An 18,901-nucleotide genomic window follows, 5' to 3' on the forward strand; every position below is an offset into this window, starting at 1 on the left:
TTTCAGTGAGCACTGCTCACCGTCATTTTTCCTGCGAAGCGCACGGAACAGATTCTGCGTCTTATTAGCTTAAATAAATAAATAAAAAGGCAGGATCTTGTTTCAGTCAGAAAGAAATAAAAGGAAGAGTCTACGGCTCTAACCAAAAACAAAATCTGACGCCGCGTGGCGCCAAACGCAAATGCAAGCCAGCGAGGTTAGATAAGGCACCGAGAAAACCCATAAAAAGCCTCGTCGTCGCCGCTGACTCTCCATTTCCACTCCACTCTACGTGTTGTTGTTGCCTTGCGCACGGGGCGAGCCACCGATCAATGGAGAAAGCGGCGTCCTTCCTCTCCTCCCTCCTCGGCACCGGCGGCGGTACCGATGAAGAGCCGGCGGCGGCGGCGGTGAAATCCGTCCTCATATACCCCATCAAGTCCTGCAGGGGCATCTCCGTTCCGCAGGCCCCCATCACCTCCACTGGTGCTTCTTCTCACTCGCATTCTCTTCCCTTGGAGATTTGATACTGTATTTCTTTGTGTCATGTGTTGTGATCTGATGGCGGCGGCGGAGGCGGCCTGCAGGGTTCAGGTGGGATCGGCAGTGGGCCGTGGTGAACGCCAAGGGGAGGGCCTGCACGCAGAGGGTGGAGCCCAAGATGGCGCTGGTCGAGGTGGAGATGCCGCCGGGGGCCTTCGACGAGGATTGGCAGCCCACGCAGGATTCCTACATGGGTATTCTTCTTCTTCTCTGTTTTCTCCTTCTGGTCATTTGCATTTAAGTGGTGATTTGTTTTTATCATTGATGTGTTGCTGAGCACTTACACTCGTTTGATGCAAAGTTATAGGAGTACTAGTAATTTGGGCTCAAAAAATATGTTCATTTTTTACCTAAATATCTAAAGTTAAGTTTGTGCAAGTCTCAATGGAACAGGTGATCTATTCTGACTGAATTAGTTTCCTATGAAATGTTTTATCTCCATGCATTCCTGAATACAGCTAGTTATTTAATCAATAAGAACTACTTGTAAATTTCATCAATAAGAAATGCTTGTAAATTTCATCAAAAGAAATTTGCATTGCTTCCTAAGAAATTAGTAAGTATGTCAATTATGGTACCGTTTCATTTTTATTTTTCAGCGGACAATACTAAACATATCAGTTTTGTTTCACTTGCTGCTAACTATAGTTATAAGAGCACCTGGAATGGACGCACTGAAGGTCCTTCTTAGTGCGGAACTACCCACGGTTGATGATATCTCTGTGTGGAGTGGTCTGGTTCTGCATATGATGAAGGAGACGACGCAGCCAAATGGTTCTCCACCTATTTTGGGAACCCAAGTCGACTTGTGCGGTTTAAAGAAGGTTTATACTGTTTTCAATCACAATAAGTGTCTTGGATACCTTTTAGTTTTCACAGAAAAGTTTTCTTGATGAGTCTTTTGTGCTACCTATGGATAATGTCCGGTTCTTGCTTCTTCTTTTTTTGACAGAGTCTGAAATCAGACCGACTGATCCTGACTATGCTCAAGGTTACAAAGTTATGTTTTCAGATGGCTTCCCATTCCTGATAGCCTCCCAGGTACAGTTCAGAGTTCAGAACTCACTGGATGAAGGCTGTGTGTGCACATGTTGCTAAACACAAAACTCAAATTTAACAGTTAACGTAATTGCAGGGCTCACTGGATGCACTGAATGAGATTCTCAAAGAACCTGTGCCAATCAATCGCTTTAGACCAAAGTAAGCAGAGCACTGAATTTGCTGAACAACTTCTTTGCTGGGTTAATGCCTTAGTACCTTTTATAATTACAGCCATGGTTTTCTTTTTTTTGAGAAAAGCCATGGTTTCTTTTGACAGTATTTTAGTGGATGGATGCCACCCATACTCGGAGGATCTTTGGAAAACCATAAAGATAAACAGGCTAACATTTCAAGGTGTGAAGTTATGCAGTCGTTGCAAGGTGAAAGTTTCAGATCTAGTACTTTGGTTAATTATGGCCCATCTGGGTCAACAACGGATGAGTCATGGGATAGTTTTCATGAGATCCATAATTATGAACTTATTTTTCTGTTTCATACAGATGCTACAACCCAGAATTCAATAGTAGTATGCCCTTCATAGTCACAAGGCAATATAAACAGGAGTATACTGTTTGCTTATTTTCTGTATTGGCTGATTCAGGTGCCTACTGTTGATCAAGACAATGGAATATTTGGCTCTGAACCAACAGAAACTATGCTGACATTCCGGTCCGGTGAAGTGCTGCGTCCGGGCCACAAGAATAAACATCATGTAATTATCCCCTTCATCATATTCAACTCTTACTACCTTCAAGACTAGAGAACAAGCCGTCAATCACTTGCATTTTCATCCCACTTTGTAGGTGTACTTTGGACAAAATTTGGTCTGCGAGGAATCTAGGTCAGCAAGGGGCAAAGGGAAGGTTATCAAGGTCGGTGACCCGGTTTATGTTCTGCAGGCATTTCCTTGTTCCAATGAAGCTCCGGCCTGAGCAAGGGAATGCCAGAAACTATTATTTCTGTTTTCTGTGTGTGGAAAATACAAGTGGTTTGTTACTTTTATGCGTGCATTCTGTAAATTATACATGGTGCTTGTTTGGATGAGCTGTATCTTTTAAGCGAGCTTCTGTATTTGAACTAAATACTGAAGATCCCTAAAGAAATGCGCGCAGTCCAAACACCCTCTTAGCAATAAAGCTTGGCAAAAGTTTAAATACTCCCTCCGTCCCAAAATAAGTGACGTGGATTTGTATAAGAATCTATACAAAACCAAGTCACTTATTTTGGAGCGGAGGTAGTATTATAATTATCCAGTTCTTGAGACTATTGACCATATAGTAGAATAGTGAGCCTTATTTTTTCAGTGATCGCTGCTATTTATACTTAAAAAAGATCTTCATCAGAGATTTATTAAGACAGTTGCTTATAAACAAAAAATACTTATGGAAAAAATACATAACATTATTCTGAATTATACAAAATAATAAAAAAGTGCCAGAAAGAAAAGTCAGAAGACTCTCTGAATAGGAACCTTTTTAGCCTAGACAAAATCAACATCAGTAACGTTCAGAACAACCTGTATATCTGTACTACGTCTGAACTTGGAGAAGAAAATAAGAAAATGTGGTCCAGCTTCCAAAACCCTTTGGTGTATATGCTTCTTCTTCCCATGGAATCACATCACAATGTAATGGCAGTTATCATAGCCTGAGAACAAACAAGAGCAAATCAATAAACGGGTTACGAGTTACAAAAATCGAAGAATCAAGCGCGATGCAATGCAATGCAATGGAAGGAGAAGATGGATGGTGAATGGGGGTTAATCAATTATTACTTGGGTCCTTGGTGATGAGCATGGCGGTGCCGCCGAAGTCGCAGGTGGCGCCGCCGGACTTGGCCCGCTGCCAATAGCTGTTGAAGGCGTAGGAGGCGTGGGCCGTCATGGTGTCCGGCCGGAAGCACGCGCCGTCCGACTGGAGCGCGTCGCAGTCGGCCCCGGACGCGCACGCGTAGTCCATGGCCTGCTGCACGATGGGGCCAGGCACCGACGGCTTCGCCACGCACCACTCGCTGTGGCCGCCCGCCGGCGATGGCGGCCCGAAGGTAGGCGGGAGCACCACCGGCGGCTGGAAGCTTCCCCCCGGCGGGCTCGGGCTGGAACCCCCAGGAGGCGCGTTCTCCGGCGGGCCCGGGGTCACCCCCGGCGGCTCCGGCGCGTACACTGGTGGCTCTGGCGCGTACTCCGGCGGGCCTGGCACGGTTTCTGGTGGGCTTGGGGTCACTTCCGGTGGGCTCGGGAACGGTGTGACCTCCGGTGGGCTTGGTACGATTTCCGGTGGGCTTGGCGTGACTTCTGGTGGGCTTGGGAACGGTGTGACCTCTGGTGGGCTTGGCACGATTTCCGGTGGGCTGGGCACGATTTCTGGTGGGCTGGGAGTGACTTCTGGTGGGCTTGGGCTCGGGAACGGTGTGATATCCGGTGGGCTGGGCGCAGCTTCCGGTGGGCTGGGGAGCGGTGTGACCTCCGGCGGGCTGGGCGTGACTTCCGGTGGGCTTGGGTAGACGATCGGCGGCATCGGCGTCACCTCCGGCGGGCTGGGCGCGATCTCCGGCGGGCTGGGGGTGACCTCAGGCGGGCTCGGGTACGGCGCGATCTCCGGCGGGCTTGGCGCGACCTCAGGCGGGCTCGGGTACGGCGCGACCTCCGGCGGGCTTGGCGCGACCACCGGCGGCAGAGGCGCGATCTCTGGAGGGCTTGGAGTGACCTCTGGCGGAGGCGGAGGAGGGGAGTAGAGCGGCGTCGAGGGTGGGGGAGGCGACAGGTAGGCGAACGATGGCACCGGGATGACGGGCGGCGGGGATGTGGCCAGGCCGCAGCCGGGAGAGCCCGGAGGCGGGGAAGGCGGCGCGTACGGCGGCGTGAAGGCGTCGCCGTAGGGAGGCAGCGTCGGGGTGTTGGAGGAGGAGGAGTACTGGTCCAGCAGCTCATCGATCGTCAGCACCCTCGCTCCTGTTCAATCAACAAACCGTAAGTTAAATTTGACATAAGTGCCATAGGTAAGCTCAAGAACAGATTGACATAAAATTTGATCAAAATTTAAGAAGTCAGTGTGAGCAAAATTTCATCGACAGCTACCCGTGCTAGCAAGGAAGCATGACAAAAGAAAAAAGGGACGCACCGCAATGCGCCGTGAAGAACGCTAGTGCAACGATGGCGAAGACGAGACGGTGTGGTGGCCATGAGAAGACCTTGCCTTCCTCCATGGCGCACGGGGAGGTGCTCTCTTTACAAGGACAGACAATGGAGCCGGGGGTCGTTATTATAGCCATGTTGCAAAAGAAAAGGTTGAAGAAGTCGGCATTGTAATGTAAAGCTACTGTAGTAGGAAGAGCATCCAGTGAAGTAAAAGAGAGGCATGAGTGAGAGCTTTTGTGCTTGGTAACACTGACCGATCGCCGGAGGAGAGCATGGAAATGATTGGATTCTTTGGCGATTTTGAGGTTTTCGCTCTGGCTTTTCCCCTTTTGCAGTTTTGGCACAGATGCTTGCTTGTTGCCCAGAGAAATGGAGAGGATCCTCCTCTACTCCCACTTTCTTCTTTTCTTGCTTGGGATCCACTCAAGCACAAATCAGCGTTAGCAGACCATGCACCATGTGTTTATACATGTCAGAACCATGTTAAGGGTGCAGAATTCTTACGGCTTTTCAGCCATGTTTCCCATATAATCGGGGCCAGTTTTCTTATGAAAATACAGGAGACGCAAAAATTTAACATCTGATGGCGCAAAGCAATGGTCAACAGTGCAATTCTGGAATTTCGATGAATGATTGATAAGTACACAACGGGAAACAGACAGTTAAAAGGCCAGCAATTCTCATGAACAAATCATTAAACTGGTCACATATTCCTCATTTGCTTTGCTACCAATGAATACAAATGTAACACATCATGCTACAGTCGGTGAAAAACTACCAGTAATGCCCTAATGCATCATCAGGTTTACACAGTTGTACCCATATCTCATCAGGTCACAATGGAACAAATGATTTCTAGGCTAACAATTTTTCGCTCTTGGTGTGGAAGCCGGGCAAATGAATTGAAAGCACTTCAAGTCAAATCAAAACATTCTTTAAGCTGCCATAGCTCCAGTCACTAACTAAACAAATTGATAACAAGGGATCCAGGATCACCAACTGCGCGCAGATAATCACGTTGAGCGTTTACTAAACATGGCAGCCAGCTTGTTTACAGGGCCATGTGCCCAGCAAGCCAACTTTCTGATACTCTTCGATCAAACTCTGCATCAACTGAGCTCATCTGTTCACATCAATTTTGAAACAAGAAATATGATGTTAGATTCAATCTGTGTAACTTAGGAACATATAATTGAGCATATGATATTCCTCTCTCCGAACAAAAGTATCAGGCTCACGGGCCAAATGAAAGCTGACCTGGAACCAAACTCTCGGCACATTCTCGACCAAAATTAAGTAATAAATGCTACAATATTGGCAGAAGCTCAGCCACCTATTTCTTGTTACAAACCCATATTTGCACGTGGTGAATCGTAATCAATAAAAGTAATGCTTCAACTGAAATTAATACATACATATTCGGGAACTGTCCGGGCTTGGCTGATAACCCTCAAGTAGTTAGCACCATGAGATTTGTTAGATTGTAAGAAAACTTACTAGCAGGAAGAACAATGTAAATACCTACTTGGAACTCCTGATGTGCGCGAAATCAGCAGGATAAAGATGATCAAACAAATAGGAGATATCATGGATGAATGAAAATTTCAAAGGTAGAAAGAATATAATAGGAGATATGCAGCTACTGAGGAGCATATTACATATCCCATGAAAATTCAACATTTAGTGCACCCTTTCAAAGTTCACATATAGTTCTACAAGTAACTAGAGTTCATCACACAAGAATTATATTCATGCTGCAATGATTTCCAACAGATCATTGGTTTTTTAGAAATAAAAAGTCAGAACTTACCTGGCTAGTTTCATCGTGCACCTGGTACATGGGCAGTGATAACCTTCGTTCCTCCTAAATAAGTCAACAAACATTTTAGACATCAGGTTACGTATAAAAATAATGTGCCAAACTCCCAGGTGATACCATCAGAACGAGATCAAAGAGAACGGAGCAGTACCATTGACATTGCTTCATCATCCCAAACTAGATAGACCTCACTTGTAGCTGCTTGAGTAGCAGAAGTTGCAATATTACTTGCGGGTGTATTCCCGACTGCCGAACCTCCTGTACCTGGAAAAAGATGTATGCACAAGTGAATTCGAACTGTGTGACTAACACCACAAGCAAACATATATATCAGATAGAAGTATAGAAGAACATGAACTATAAATGCACCTTCAAATAAAAAGGGCTATATATTGCTCCTCAACTAAGTATTATTTGAAAGAACTCAGCACATATTCTCTAAACTCTAATTTCTTCTTGCAAAGGGTTCATGGTAAGATCTAATTAGTACGGATCCCTCTTTTATTTCATCTACATACACTGAGTTCAACGGTAGATCTGCTATGTTTATCTGGCACAAGTTAAAAGCTAGTATATCTCACTGTGTTGATATAGGTAGGGATGTAGGGACGAAAGCTCTGAGAAATCAGAAATTCAACATACCTTGGTTATTGGATACATATCCAAATCCTGCAGTAGTACCTGATGCTGGGGAGCTTGCTGGGATAGTTCCAGGCACAACAGATGCTGCAAATGGGGCACTTGATGCTCCATTGCCAATGGTGCTCACAGGAAACAAAGGTTGGGAAACCTGAGGGGCAACAGGCGAAGGAACTCCAGGAGGGGCCATAGCGAATGATGTCTGAAGTAAATTAGCAGGTGCTGATGCCATTGGATTGGGCATATTCTGAATGGGAAATAATGGTTGCTGTGGTGCCATTCCAGCAACCATTGGAGGAACCGAAACTGCTGGTTGTTGCGCAAACCAAGCTTGTGGCGGTTGAGGAGGCCACAGCGGAGGTCGGGCCATCATAGCAGGATTATACCTGTCAATAAATGCGACAGAAATTAGAAAAATTTCAAAAGAGATGCCCACGATATCATTGCACGAGCAACTGGGGACAAACAAATTTTTGACTAGGCTGGAACTGAAAAAATTAGACAGAAGTTAAAGAGAGCATACATAGGTCGGGGCACACCATAAACCGGCCGTGGAGGAAAAACCATGCCTAATGGATGATTAGGCATAATCGGAGGTCTTATTGATGGCACTTCCACTTTAGCCACCTTCAATGAAGGGTCCTCCTCTGCATGTGATCAAACAGATGTTAAAACAGCATATTTTTATTCAAGCAAAATAATATAACAAGTTCAACTCATTTTGAAAATTAGTTTCTATACATGCATACTTTAATCTGCAGATCAAGAATTCTGCTCACATGTGAGCCTTATTGCTGTTTGGACAATATTCGGGAATCCTATAAGTTCGACCACCATTGGTCATCATGAGCAAAACTAGTTCACAGTAACTTCAGAAACACTGTCCTTCTAGATCACAGTAATTGAGCAACTACTCTAGTCTCCAAATATAGAGTAAAATAAAGGTCCAGAGTATAAATTGCAGTGGAGAAACAGCTCTTGCAGTACCTTCTCCGTAGTGAGCGGCAAGTACATCTGCAGGAATCCCTTGCATGCCGAATATCTCAATCTCTGTCGAGTCCCTCTCGGGCTTTGCATTTGGAACCCTGTAGCCAGAATAGTTTTATACAGAAGTGAGTAAAGAGGGTGATGCTAATTGAGCAAACAGCAGTTGAGTTACCATGTATTATCAAGGGAAAGCACCAAAGCTTAGAAGATAACCTGGACATGGCAAACGAACCTAACTACCTAAACAAGTTCACGGACATCAGAAACCAGAAACGAAATATAGCGCACTGATCTGTGCATAATACCGTAACGAGCTATACGCCCACACATACGCGGAGCTACCGCCCGGCCACCCCGGTCAACTGCCCGGGCTCCTGGGTTGATCTCCTTTAGCTTAAAGTAAATATGATGATTAAATTGGCAAATTTTGTGGGCAAACTCTAGTTTAGAACAAGTCCTACAATTTGCCCGGGCTCTACTAACCGGCTGGCTCGGCCACTGCGCCCACATAGCCATAGGGAGGCGCCCATGAAAATCTAGCCTCTTTTTATCACGAACAAACACGTAAATCGACATGACAATTTGTGCAATCATCGACCACGCCACGATCTGGTCAAGCATCGGATTCGTCGAGACAGGGAAGCAATTAGCGTGGTCTGATCCCGAATCTAAGCATCGGAGCGCGGGTGCAGATCGAGGCCCTAGAAGGGAGGGGGAGGACGGACGTACTTGGTGACGGACTCCTTGTGGACCTGGAGGACGTGGATGGCCATGCCGCCGGCGGTGGAGAGCTTCTTGTGGCAGACGTGGCACTTGAAGTGCTTGGCCTTCTGGTGCTGCACGAGGATCTTCTCGTCGTCGAACTCGCGGTCGCAGTAGTAGCAGAACACCTTCTCCACGCGCTTCTTCTTCTTCCCCATCCCTCCCACTCCCACGCCCACCCGCTCCCTCTTCCGCCGGGACCGGGGCCGAGGGCGAGACGAGCTAGGGTTTCGGCGACCGCCGCGGAGGAAGGAGGCGGAGCGAGAGCACGCGAGTTCTCGGTGCGATTTGGGTCGGTGCGGAGATTTCGAGGGGGGCTTGTGTAAATATGTCGTACGGTACGGGTCAGGTTGGGAGGCTGATGTGTGGGGTACGTGCAGGATTTGGCCTTTTCTTTCCCCACCCCTTTCGTGTTCTGGTATTTGTGGTCTACCCTTCTCCGTGCTCGTCAGCTGTTGCGGGCTTTTGGACACGGGCTGCGGTGATTTGGGCCTGTGTTTTTCTTTTCTGTTTTGCTATTTCTCTTCTCTCCAGTTCTTAAGAATATCTTCTTACATCAACATATCATGTTAATTCATATTTTCAGTCAAAAGAAGGAATTTCTTGTTTTTATATATGCAGATAACTTTGTATTTGCTATTAAGAAGGGGCCAGAGTCTGAAAGAGTAAACCAAAGCTTCCAACAGATGTTGATCAAGTCTTTGGCCGAGCTCAAACTCTTTTCAAAAAGCTTGGAACTCATTTGAGTAAACCCTGCTATACCAAAAAAGAAACTCAGAATAAGTATTTCTAAGTTGACATTAACCACCGTATGATCTAATCACTTAGATTCGTGCAAGACCGATGTGATAAAATCTTCATCGGATGGCTATAATTGCTGGCTGACCGAGAAATAGGCACTTCCCTTTTCTTTTTTCTATATATATAAGAGCGGCCTGGTGTTCGACGAGAAATTGGGTCCTTTTTGTGAACTTTCAATTTCTTTTTGAACTGAAAAAAACAAAATACACACGTACATACAGCAATAGATGCCATGTGTGGGGATGAGTAGCGGCGGCGCGTCGAGGAGCAAGACCACACGGCGAAGGTGTAGATCTAGGCTGGAATCCACATATCTGCACAGATCCACCGGCCTCCAACCTATACGGTGACCTCTCGTCGTTGCGAGCGGTGGATCCAGGCCAAGGCCTCGACAGACAACGAGGAGGAACATGGTCGGACGCGTGGGGGAGGAAGGGTGATGCGGGTTTGGTGGGGGCTGAAGATGCGGCCGCGGCGTAGGGGGGGGCCTTGCCAAGCCGCAAGGGGAGATTTGTGGTGACATCGTGCGAGGAGGAGACAACTAGGTGGTGCGACAACGGCGGCGGAGAGGAGATGGCATGTAAGGGGTGGAGAAAAAAAGGGGAAGGCTCGCGGGGCAAAGAAAAGGGAAAGAGTAAGGAGAACATGAAAGAGATGGGAGATATAAAAAGAGATAAGGGTGACAGTGGGAGGGAGCCCACGCGCGACGCACGCATAAGTGGATTGATGCGATGCGCTACAAAAGAGGTTTTCTGTCTTTTTTTCTATATTTTGTACTCCTCAATTAATGAATCAATTAAGTCGGATAGTTGCCTATGTGATTCCACTTCTTGTAGGTTTTTTTTATCTAGGGGATATGTACCCGATCCAATTTCTTGTTGCCCCTAATCGATTAATTATAGGTACGATCGATCATTCTTTTTTGCAGCCGTTTTGTCGTTGTCGGAAATGAATGAACCATCTTCTCTGGAAAAAAAAAACAAGCTATTTCTCTTGCATCACAAGAGCCGGAGATGGTCAAGGACCAAAATTAGAGATTTTTTTAAAGCTTTTGACTATCTGAACCAGCAAAACTAGAGCTTTCAACTATGTATATATGAATTAAGAGCTTTTACTTCTTGTAGACTTTCAACAATGTAGAATTAATTTATTTGTAATATTAGAATTGTTGAAATACTTAGACTGAAAAATGGTTATTTCGACCTCAACTGTCAAAATGGGTGAAATCTCACATTGACAGTAATAAATATGCTTTCAAGATGTAAGCTGAAGCCTTCCACCACTACAACGTGAAATTGGAACTTCCAAAGGAAATTAGCCAGTTGCAGAAAATCCAACATTAATTTTCAACTTGAATCCAAACTAGTGTTCAGCCCAAGAACAACTTAACCAAACAACAAAACCAAAATCCAGCAATGGTTCCAAGCTTCCAACTCAGTAAGCAAAGGAAACAAAAATGAAAACCAGTTGGATCTTGTCTCCCTCGCACTTGAAGTAGCATGGTCTCTTGTATTCATTAATTCTTGTTAAGGCAGATTTATATTTCATAAAACTAAAATATACGTCGTGAAAATATTTTTGAGACAAATATGTACTGTATAATTTCGAATTGTCCCTATCTAAAATTTTGTGCAGAAATGTAATTAGTACTCTTACAATATTTATTTTTGAAGTTCAGTAGTCGGTCCAGTGCGGCCACATGTGTGTCCATCTCCCGTTCAATGTCCCGGAACTGCTCAGTGCTCACGTGCCCCCGCCGTAGGGCGCGGGGGCGGCGCGGCAAGCAGGCGAGGGCGAGCAGCGCGCATACGCGGATCTGAACGATGATCCGTCGACGCTCGGCGCCGGCGCAGCAGCAGGTGCTCGTTGGGGGGCCGGGGTCTGTCTGCAGCCGAGGATGCGCGGGTGGGTGGGGGGGGGGGGGGGGGGCGGGCGGCGGCACTCGTGGTCGTGCCCGGCGCTAGAGTGCCGCTTGCGGCGCAGTTGCAGGCGGGCAGCGCGGGGAGCTAGCAAGCAGATTATCTGTAGATACAGCCGCGGCAAGCAGGTGTGCAGTTCTACTTCTCCATTTCCGTGCTCTAAATTTCTGATTGCTCAATTCATTTGATGAATTATTGCTTGCATCTGTTGATAAATTGAATTATTGATTAGTAAATAGTACATTGGTATTGCCTAATTGTGGATAAAAACACATGATGCAATGAGAACAAAGCGAAGGCTGGATTTTTCTTTTCTTTAGTTATCAGTAAAAGCAGATAAACCTTCTGCAACAACTGTACAAGAAGATCCCTGTGAACGACGACAACAAAATAAAGCTGCCGACCGAGGAAAGAAAACCACTAACCATAATTTTGCTAAGATAACTGAATGTGCAGAAATGATCACTGATCGAAATTAACGGCACTAATCTTTGTAAAACTAGCGAGGATAACTTGCAGATAACATGAATTCTTCTTCCATACTGTAACACCGGGTCGATTCCTCACCGCCTCTTCTAACATTAGTGGATGAACAATATATTGCAGCATCATTCTTCTCAACTTTCTTGGACAAAGCATTGTCTAAAATACGTTCATTCGATCCATGATAGCCTTCCAATGTCAACTCCACTTGTCTCATGGTCGGACGATCCTCTCCTCTTAACTTTGTGCAAGCTACTGCAATTGCAGCTACTTCTTCCACTTCTCTGCCCCCCTCCTCCATAACTTGTGGATCTAATATCTGGATCAGATTTCTTTCTGTAAACAAGGTAACAAAATGTACAACAAGACCCTCACCTTCCGAGGACAAATATGACGATGGTTTCTTCCTCGTGAGCAATTCCACAAGGACGACCCCAAAGCTGTAAACATCACTTTTCTCAGTAAGCCGCCCTGTGTAGAAGTACATAGGGTCCCAATATCCTCTTGTACCCTGAGCCATTGTTGTTATCTCAGATTTATCCATTGGAATGTACCTTGAAGCTCCAAAATCTGCTACCTTTGCTGTCAGAGTGTCATCCAAAAGTATGTTAGCAGACTTGACATCTCTGTGGATGATAGGTACTGAAGCAGTTGAGTGAAGATAGGCAAGAGATTTGGCTGTTTCAATGGCTATCCGCAGCCTATCATCCCATGACAATGATCTTGGTCTTTCCACGTGGAGATGCTCATAGAGGGTTCCATTCGATATGAACTCATAGACCAGCACTGGGACTTCAGTTTCAAGGCAGCAACCATAGAGTTTTACTACATTTCTATGGTTGATTTGTGATAGGATAGCAACCTCATTTATAAACTCATCAATCTCCTTCTTAATACCCATCTTTGGTTTCTTGATGGCTACAATATGCTGGTTCGATAGAATCCCTTTGAAAACTGTACCGTGGCCCCCACCACCAACCTCAAGATCTTTATCAAAATCGTGTGTTGCCTTCTTTAGCTCTTCCAAAGTTATGATCATTCTTTCTGCAATATCAGCTCTTTGAGAAACCAGCTGTTGCAACAATTGTCCACGATTTTGCTTGAAGAACTTCTGTCTTAACATTTGTTCCCTATGATGTCTTAATTTCTTGGAAGCAAAGAATGAAGTGAGAACCAAAAGTACAAGGCCTGCCCCAAAGGCAATTCCTATGACGGCGATGCGTATACCTGAATTAAAATATATAGATCATGTTATCCGCTTTTTTCTCTTAGGTGAAATGAGAAAATTACTGTTACTATACAATACCCTTCGTCAGTCTAGCCAAGACACAATGGGTTGAAGAGACAAATTGAGTTGAGTAAGAATCAGAATATCAATATACGTAGACTATAGCTAGCAGTACGGTGGAAAACAAAAAAACATGTCCTCCCAAAGTTGCAAAGTTTTGCTCACCTTTATATGACATGAGGCCACCTGGAGACCAAAAAGAGAGAGATGGGAAGAGTCAGATTTCAGTTAATTACATGCTAGAGAAATTATTTAACACACCCATCCTAAATGTATGTTGCTGACCTTTGCATCCGTTGTGGACGTAGGGGTTGCCGTGGTAGGGCTCGTGGCACTGGCAAGAATAACCTCTATTCCCCGGCTTGCACTGGCTGTGCTTGCTCTTGCAGATGTCAGCAGCTACCTCCGCGGGGCATACCAATTGCGACTTGGCATCAGCTTTGGGCAAGTGTGCTGCTGCTTGCGAGTGCAACTCCCACTCTAAAACAATAGGAATCTTGGGTACAATTATGGACTGGCGCCGAAGCACCTGCAGCCGCTGGTCTCTGACAAGGCGCTTGTTGAACCACCCCTCCTCCGCGATCAACGCGTAGGGTGGCAGCGTCCTGCTGTAGTTGACATTGTTCAGGTCGGCGAATTGGAGGTGCAGCTCATCGGGCATGCCGTCCGCGGACATGGAGATTCGCGCCTGGCAGCAGCCTGTGCCATAGCAGTTGTTGTCATCGGTCTTCCCGCTGTCGGCATCATCATCGGGGCAGAAGGTGGTGCAGCCACTGACGATGGCCGGGTCTTGGCCGCGCCCAAGCAGCCGCGCCTGGGCGTTGCATCCCATAAGGATGAGCTCGTTGCGAGTGGACAGCGAGTAGAGAGCGTCCCCACGTTCCGTGAAGTAATTGTCGAAGGTGAAGCTAAAAGAGTTTGGGCTGTCGGCTTCAATGGCAAGGGCACTGACCACACGCACCGTGGTATTCTCAAGGGAGATGTGGACTACTTGGAACTGGAAGATGCCATCACCATCGAGCAGCAGCCGCGGTGGCTTGCCGCTGCTTGGGTAGTCGCAGGTTAGGTTGAAGCCTGGCCGGTAGCAGTGGGACGGCCCCATGCCGAACGGGTACGGCACGTCCACGTCTCCACAAGACTTGTTGCACGTATCTACAAGTGCAAAGTAGTGATTAAGAAGGGAAATTAACCCCCCAAATCAGTTAAGCTGATTAATGGGAGCGTTAAGCTCACCTGTGACCGCCCAGACAAAAGGAACACATCCACCGGGTAGGGTGTGGTTGCCATGGGTTCCTGGAGGGCAACCACAGTCAAACGCTCCATCCGTGTTGGTGCATACACCATCACCAAGGCATCCGTAGTTCTCGCACTCATTGATATCTACACATGCACGTGTGCAAAACAACTAGAGATTAAACTAACATCGAAAGAAGAGCATCACGTCAGAGATATATTTCTTAGTTCTGTAGAAAGATTGTGGGAAATGACGAAAGTCTCGTTTCTGGGAAGATTGGTGGATAGGAGATAAACCTCGAATGTGTCAATTTCCTGTCCTTTATGATATTTGTTTTGATAAAATTATTTCTGTGGCAACTGTGATACGCAGCAGGGGTGTGGAGACATGTTTGATTGGCAAAAAAATGTTAGGCCCTGTTTGGTTAGGTTTTACTTGTGGCTTTTGCTTTTATCTTATAAACCACAAAAGCATCTATTTATGTGCTTTTGGCTTTGGCCTTTGGCTTTTAACTTGATATTGTTAGATGATGGTATAAGCAAAAAGCCAAAGCCAAAAGTCAAAAGCCTAACCAAACAGGGCCTTAGAAGCTGTGACCAGATTAGCATATCTGATCAGAGAGATAAATTGTGCTGGTGCTTATCTGAAAAGGGTCAGTTCACTGTCAGTTTTTTAGGAAATTGCTGTGGCATAATATAACTTTTCCACATAAATTTCTTTGGAAGATTAAAGTACCTTTAAAAAATAGATTTTTTGTGTAGCTTGTAGTTCATAAAAGTATTCTCACAAAAGATGTACTGTCACATTGTGGCTGGAAGGGGGACACTTGTGTCAATTCTGTGGAGAAGTGGAAACAATTGATCATTTGTTCTTGAACTGTTCTCTAGCTAGGTTTGTTTGGAATGTGTTAAAATGTGCCTTTAGTCTTCCTGTATTGCTGGCGACTGTAGCTGAACCTTGGGATACTTGGATGCCTAATTTTAGGGGAGAAACGAAAAACTTGGTTACAGTTGGAGTAGCTGGTGTTCTTTGGGTGTTTTGGAATACTTGAAATAATCCATGTTTCAGACATGTTCGAGTGGCTGATCTATTTGGTGTTATTAAGCTTTTTAGCTATTGGCTGAATCTGTGGTCACTTTTGTGGACAAAGGAGGGAGGTCGAGGCCTGCTAAGTGCTAACAATGGGGAACAAAGCTGGTCGAAAAGAAACAAAGGGAGTGTTTGAATCAGCTCGGGGATGTAATCCTTTGCGGCAGCGAATTGGCTGATGTGTTTTGAGTAGGAGAAATCCTTTTCTGTCTTCTTCGTGTTGGAGCTTCTGGTCTGCTTGCTGATGGAATGTAAGGTTTTAGGCTATGCATAGCAAGGGCGATTTCGTAGTACGATATGCATAAAGAGTAGGGAAATTTAAGTTAATAAGATTACGCAAATTTTTGTGCGCAAGAAATAGAACCTTGGCATCCGTTGGTGATGTAGGGATTGCCGTCATAGCCTTGTTCGCAGCGGCACGTGTAGCCGCCTCCAGGTGTACCTGGATCAGTACCGCACAGGCTGTGGGACGAGTTGATGCTACGAGAAGAAGGATCATCTGCAGCGACCTCCTCCCAGACCCAGTTTAGCCAAACGGGGACTCCCCCTGCGACATCTTCTGGCTGCAACAACAGCGTGTTCGAGTCGTGTTTTTGCTCGAACCAGCCGTCGTCGGCGACAAACACTTGTGCTGGCATCCGCTCCTCGTCGGCACTGCGGTTCCGGCCGAACCACTGGAGCTCCACGTGGTACGTAACTGCAGCTGCAGGCTTCTTCCCCGGCGCCGGCGGCGCATGGTTGATTATGGGCGCCTGGCAGCAGCCTATGCCTGTGCACAGCATGCTGCTCTCGAGCCTGGAGAACACGAGGGGCAGCGGCGCCGGGTCACTGTCTTCATCGCACAAGGAGGAGCAGGCGCTCATGGTGATGTTGCCGTGCTTGAGCGTCGCTCGCACATTGCATCCCAGCAGGATGAGCTCGTTCCCGCCGCCTGAAGAGCCCGGTGAGAGCATAATGTAGGGCCCGAGGCCTGCTCCAAACAAGGAGCCGCTGCTGCTGCTGTCCGCGTCGACTCTTATGTCGCCAGGGGTGCGCATGACGAGCACCGAGGATTCAAAAAGGCTGAAGGATTTGACTTGGAGGGTGCCGCCGTCGGTGTTGCCGATCAGCAGCCGCGGGTGGGTACTAGTGTTGCCGACGCAGGTGAGGTTGAACCCCGGCGTTGAGTGGTAGCACCTGGCCGGACCCATGCCGAATGGGTACGGCACAATTATATCGCCACACTTGGTGTCGCAGTTGGCCATCCCCATCGCCGGAGCTGCTGCTCCAGCGGCGGAGAGCGGCAATGCCACTAGTATCAGTGCCGCTGCCGCTATCATCTCCGACAGCAATGAGATGCTCATCTCCGCTGTGCTATATGACAAGCTTTGACAGATTTAGCTAGCTAGCTACAGTACACACCATTGGGGGGTTTCTCCGGCCGATCGAGTTTATATAATAGGCATGATTCCGCGTTGCAGGCAGCAGTGCTCACAAGTCACAACTTCAGATTCACCTACCTCGCAAGATTTGCGAGCTGCTGCTTTCCCAAAAGCTAGAGTGGGTGTTAGTTTAATAAGTACACACACCTCGCCAAACGCGCTGCTCTTCCAACAAGAATAGAATATATATCTGTAGCATATCTAATCTAAACTCTCATGCTGGAAACATGCGGCAGCACAGCATGCATGCATATTTCTTCAGTTCATCCTTCTCAGCACAGCAGCATGTGCCTACTGATTCTTTTTAACAAAGTATGGCAACATGTGTCAAAGAACGCGTTTGTTCTGGTTGTACTTGTATGATATGAGGTGGTTCCGCTCTATACTCCCTTCTGTTTAAAAGAAAGATGGCGTTAAGCTGGGCTAATATTTTATATACATATAACCATGGACTGAAAACAAACAGTCTATGTTCTTCTGTGTAGGTAAGCTGTCAAATACTCAAATATATGCAAAGTGGACATGTCGAGTTAATGTGCATTTTAGGAGTTATCTGATCTATTACCAATTCGGTGTTTTTTCAATAAAATTTGTTTTCATATTTGACTCAAATTTGATATCGAGGTTCTGACTCATATGATAGTTGACCTTAATTTGTTACACTGAATCGTGTTGCACGGTAATTACCTTGTTGTTATCCACTGGTCATGCTAATGAATTTGTTTTCTTCTTTCGTTTAGTACTAATCTACTTCTTTGAATCATTTGCTTCCCGGTTCCATTGCATAATTTTTCTGTGTCAGTATGCAGAGGCCGGGGGGTTTCCCTCTTTTTCGAAAGAAAAAATCTGTCAGTTTATCAATAGATCATTAGTCACTTGGGTTACAGTTCTGATGTATATATCCTGGTGGTATGCATGGGACATGCAGGTTTTGATATATTTAGGACTTCCTGAGTTTGATAGTGATCGTAAAGGATGTCTATCATTGTCGTCTGCTCCGACAAGACTGTTAAGCTGCATACAGAAGTCCAGTGGTAGGGTAGCTAAGGAGCTCAGAGGCCCTTGTTCAGTTGGCACACTGAATTCAGTGTTAGCATAATACTCTGTGGTTGCGATAATAAGTTGCATCAATATTGTACTCTTGCCCTTTTGTGAAGGAAACTTGACACATTTTTAATCAAGGCAGTGGCAGAATTGAGGAGGCAGCACTCGCCCAATCTATGAAAGAGTGGTGGATGAAGATCAGGAGAAAGCAATGTCAGGATTGATGATCAAACAGGACATCACCATGGCTTCTTATGTAGTCTGGAACATTTGGAAAGAACGAAACCGAGGAATTTTCAAAGGGAAGTCCATGTCTCCCTTCGCGTTGTCAGGCCTGATCAGAGAGGATCGAGACCCTTCGGCTGCTAGAAAGGTTTATTGTACAGCCGAGTTGCTTGTTGTAATCTCGGAAGTCTTTGTTTGTTTTGGTTTCAATCTTGTACTGTAAATATTTTCCCTCAATGAAATGGCAGAGCACCTGCCTCTTTAAAGTAAAAAATATTGTACTATTTCCATTTTCACTTCGCAGTAATAAGATCTTGTTAAGATGTGATAATTGATGCATGGCCTGCCTTATTTTGTTTGTGATGCACCTAGATGTATCACAGGTTAACATGCTATGTTCAGGAAAATGTCCAACAGTAGGGATCATTTCTGAAAGAAAAATTGTGATCAGATTCCATCACCGACCATCCTACAAGCACCGAAAGCATGAT

General features: G+C 46.0%; 3 protein-coding genes, 2 long non-coding RNA genes and 1 pseudogene across 5 annotated transcripts; 3 read left to right on the top strand and 3 right to left on the bottom strand.

Moving 5' to 3' along the window:
- Positions 1–107: 107 nt before the first annotated feature.
- LOC100845544 lies at positions 108–2,719 on the top strand (annotated as a pseudogene).
- A 167-nt stretch (positions 2,720–2,886) lies between these two features.
- LOC100839942 (extensin) lies at positions 2,887–4,820 on the bottom strand. The gene is made up of 3 exons (XM_003576792.4): positions 4,683–4,820; positions 3,338–4,513; positions 2,887–3,210 (listed from the first exon to the last, which is right to left on the bottom strand). Exons 1-3 carry the CDS (start codon positions 4,765–4,767, stop codon positions 3,179–3,181), a joined length of 1,293 nt encoding a protein of 430 aa, XP_003576840.3. The 5' UTR covers positions 4,768–4,820; the 3' UTR covers positions 2,887–3,178.
- LOC112272382 lies at positions 4,435–5,572 on the top strand. Its single transcript, XR_002966103.1, has 2 exons — positions 4,435–4,560; positions 4,636–5,572. It is a non-coding gene; the product is annotated as an uncharacterized LOC112272382 (long non-coding RNA).
- LOC100845853 (protein SUPPRESSOR OF FRI 4) lies at positions 5,362–9,206 on the bottom strand. Its single transcript, XM_003578605.4, has 7 exons — positions 8,874–9,206; positions 8,145–8,242; positions 7,681–7,804; positions 7,161–7,543; positions 6,670–6,782; positions 6,510–6,563; positions 5,362–5,822 (listed from the first exon to the last, which is right to left on the bottom strand). The coding sequence occupies exons 1-7, from the start codon at positions 9,062–9,064 to the stop codon at positions 5,751–5,753; spliced, it is 1,035 nt and encodes a 344-aa protein (XP_003578653.1). The 5' UTR covers positions 9,065–9,206; the 3' UTR covers positions 5,362–5,750.
- Positions 9,207–11,406: 2,200 nt separating this feature from the next.
- Positions 11,407–18,741, top strand: LOC104584732. The gene is made up of 2 exons (XR_732684.3): positions 11,407–11,754; positions 18,070–18,741. It is a non-coding gene; the product is annotated as an uncharacterized LOC104584732 (long non-coding RNA).
- LOC100840251 (wall-associated receptor kinase 5) lies at positions 12,126–17,039 on the bottom strand. Its single transcript, XM_010240203.3, has 5 exons — positions 16,085–17,039; positions 14,631–14,777; positions 13,683–14,549; positions 13,563–13,583; positions 12,126–13,336 (listed from the first exon to the last, which is right to left on the bottom strand). The coding sequence occupies exons 1-5, from the start codon at positions 17,037–17,039 to the stop codon at positions 12,126–12,128; spliced, it is 3,201 nt and encodes a 1,066-aa protein (XP_010238505.2).
- Positions 18,742–18,901: the final 160 nt, after the last annotated feature.

Source organism: Brachypodium distachyon, chromosome 4 (genome assembly GCF_000005505.3).
Source record: "Brachypodium distachyon strain Bd21 chromosome 4, Brachypodium_distachyon_v3.0, whole genome shotgun sequence".
NCBI lineage: Eukaryota > Viridiplantae > Streptophyta > Magnoliopsida > Poales > Poaceae > Brachypodium > Brachypodium distachyon.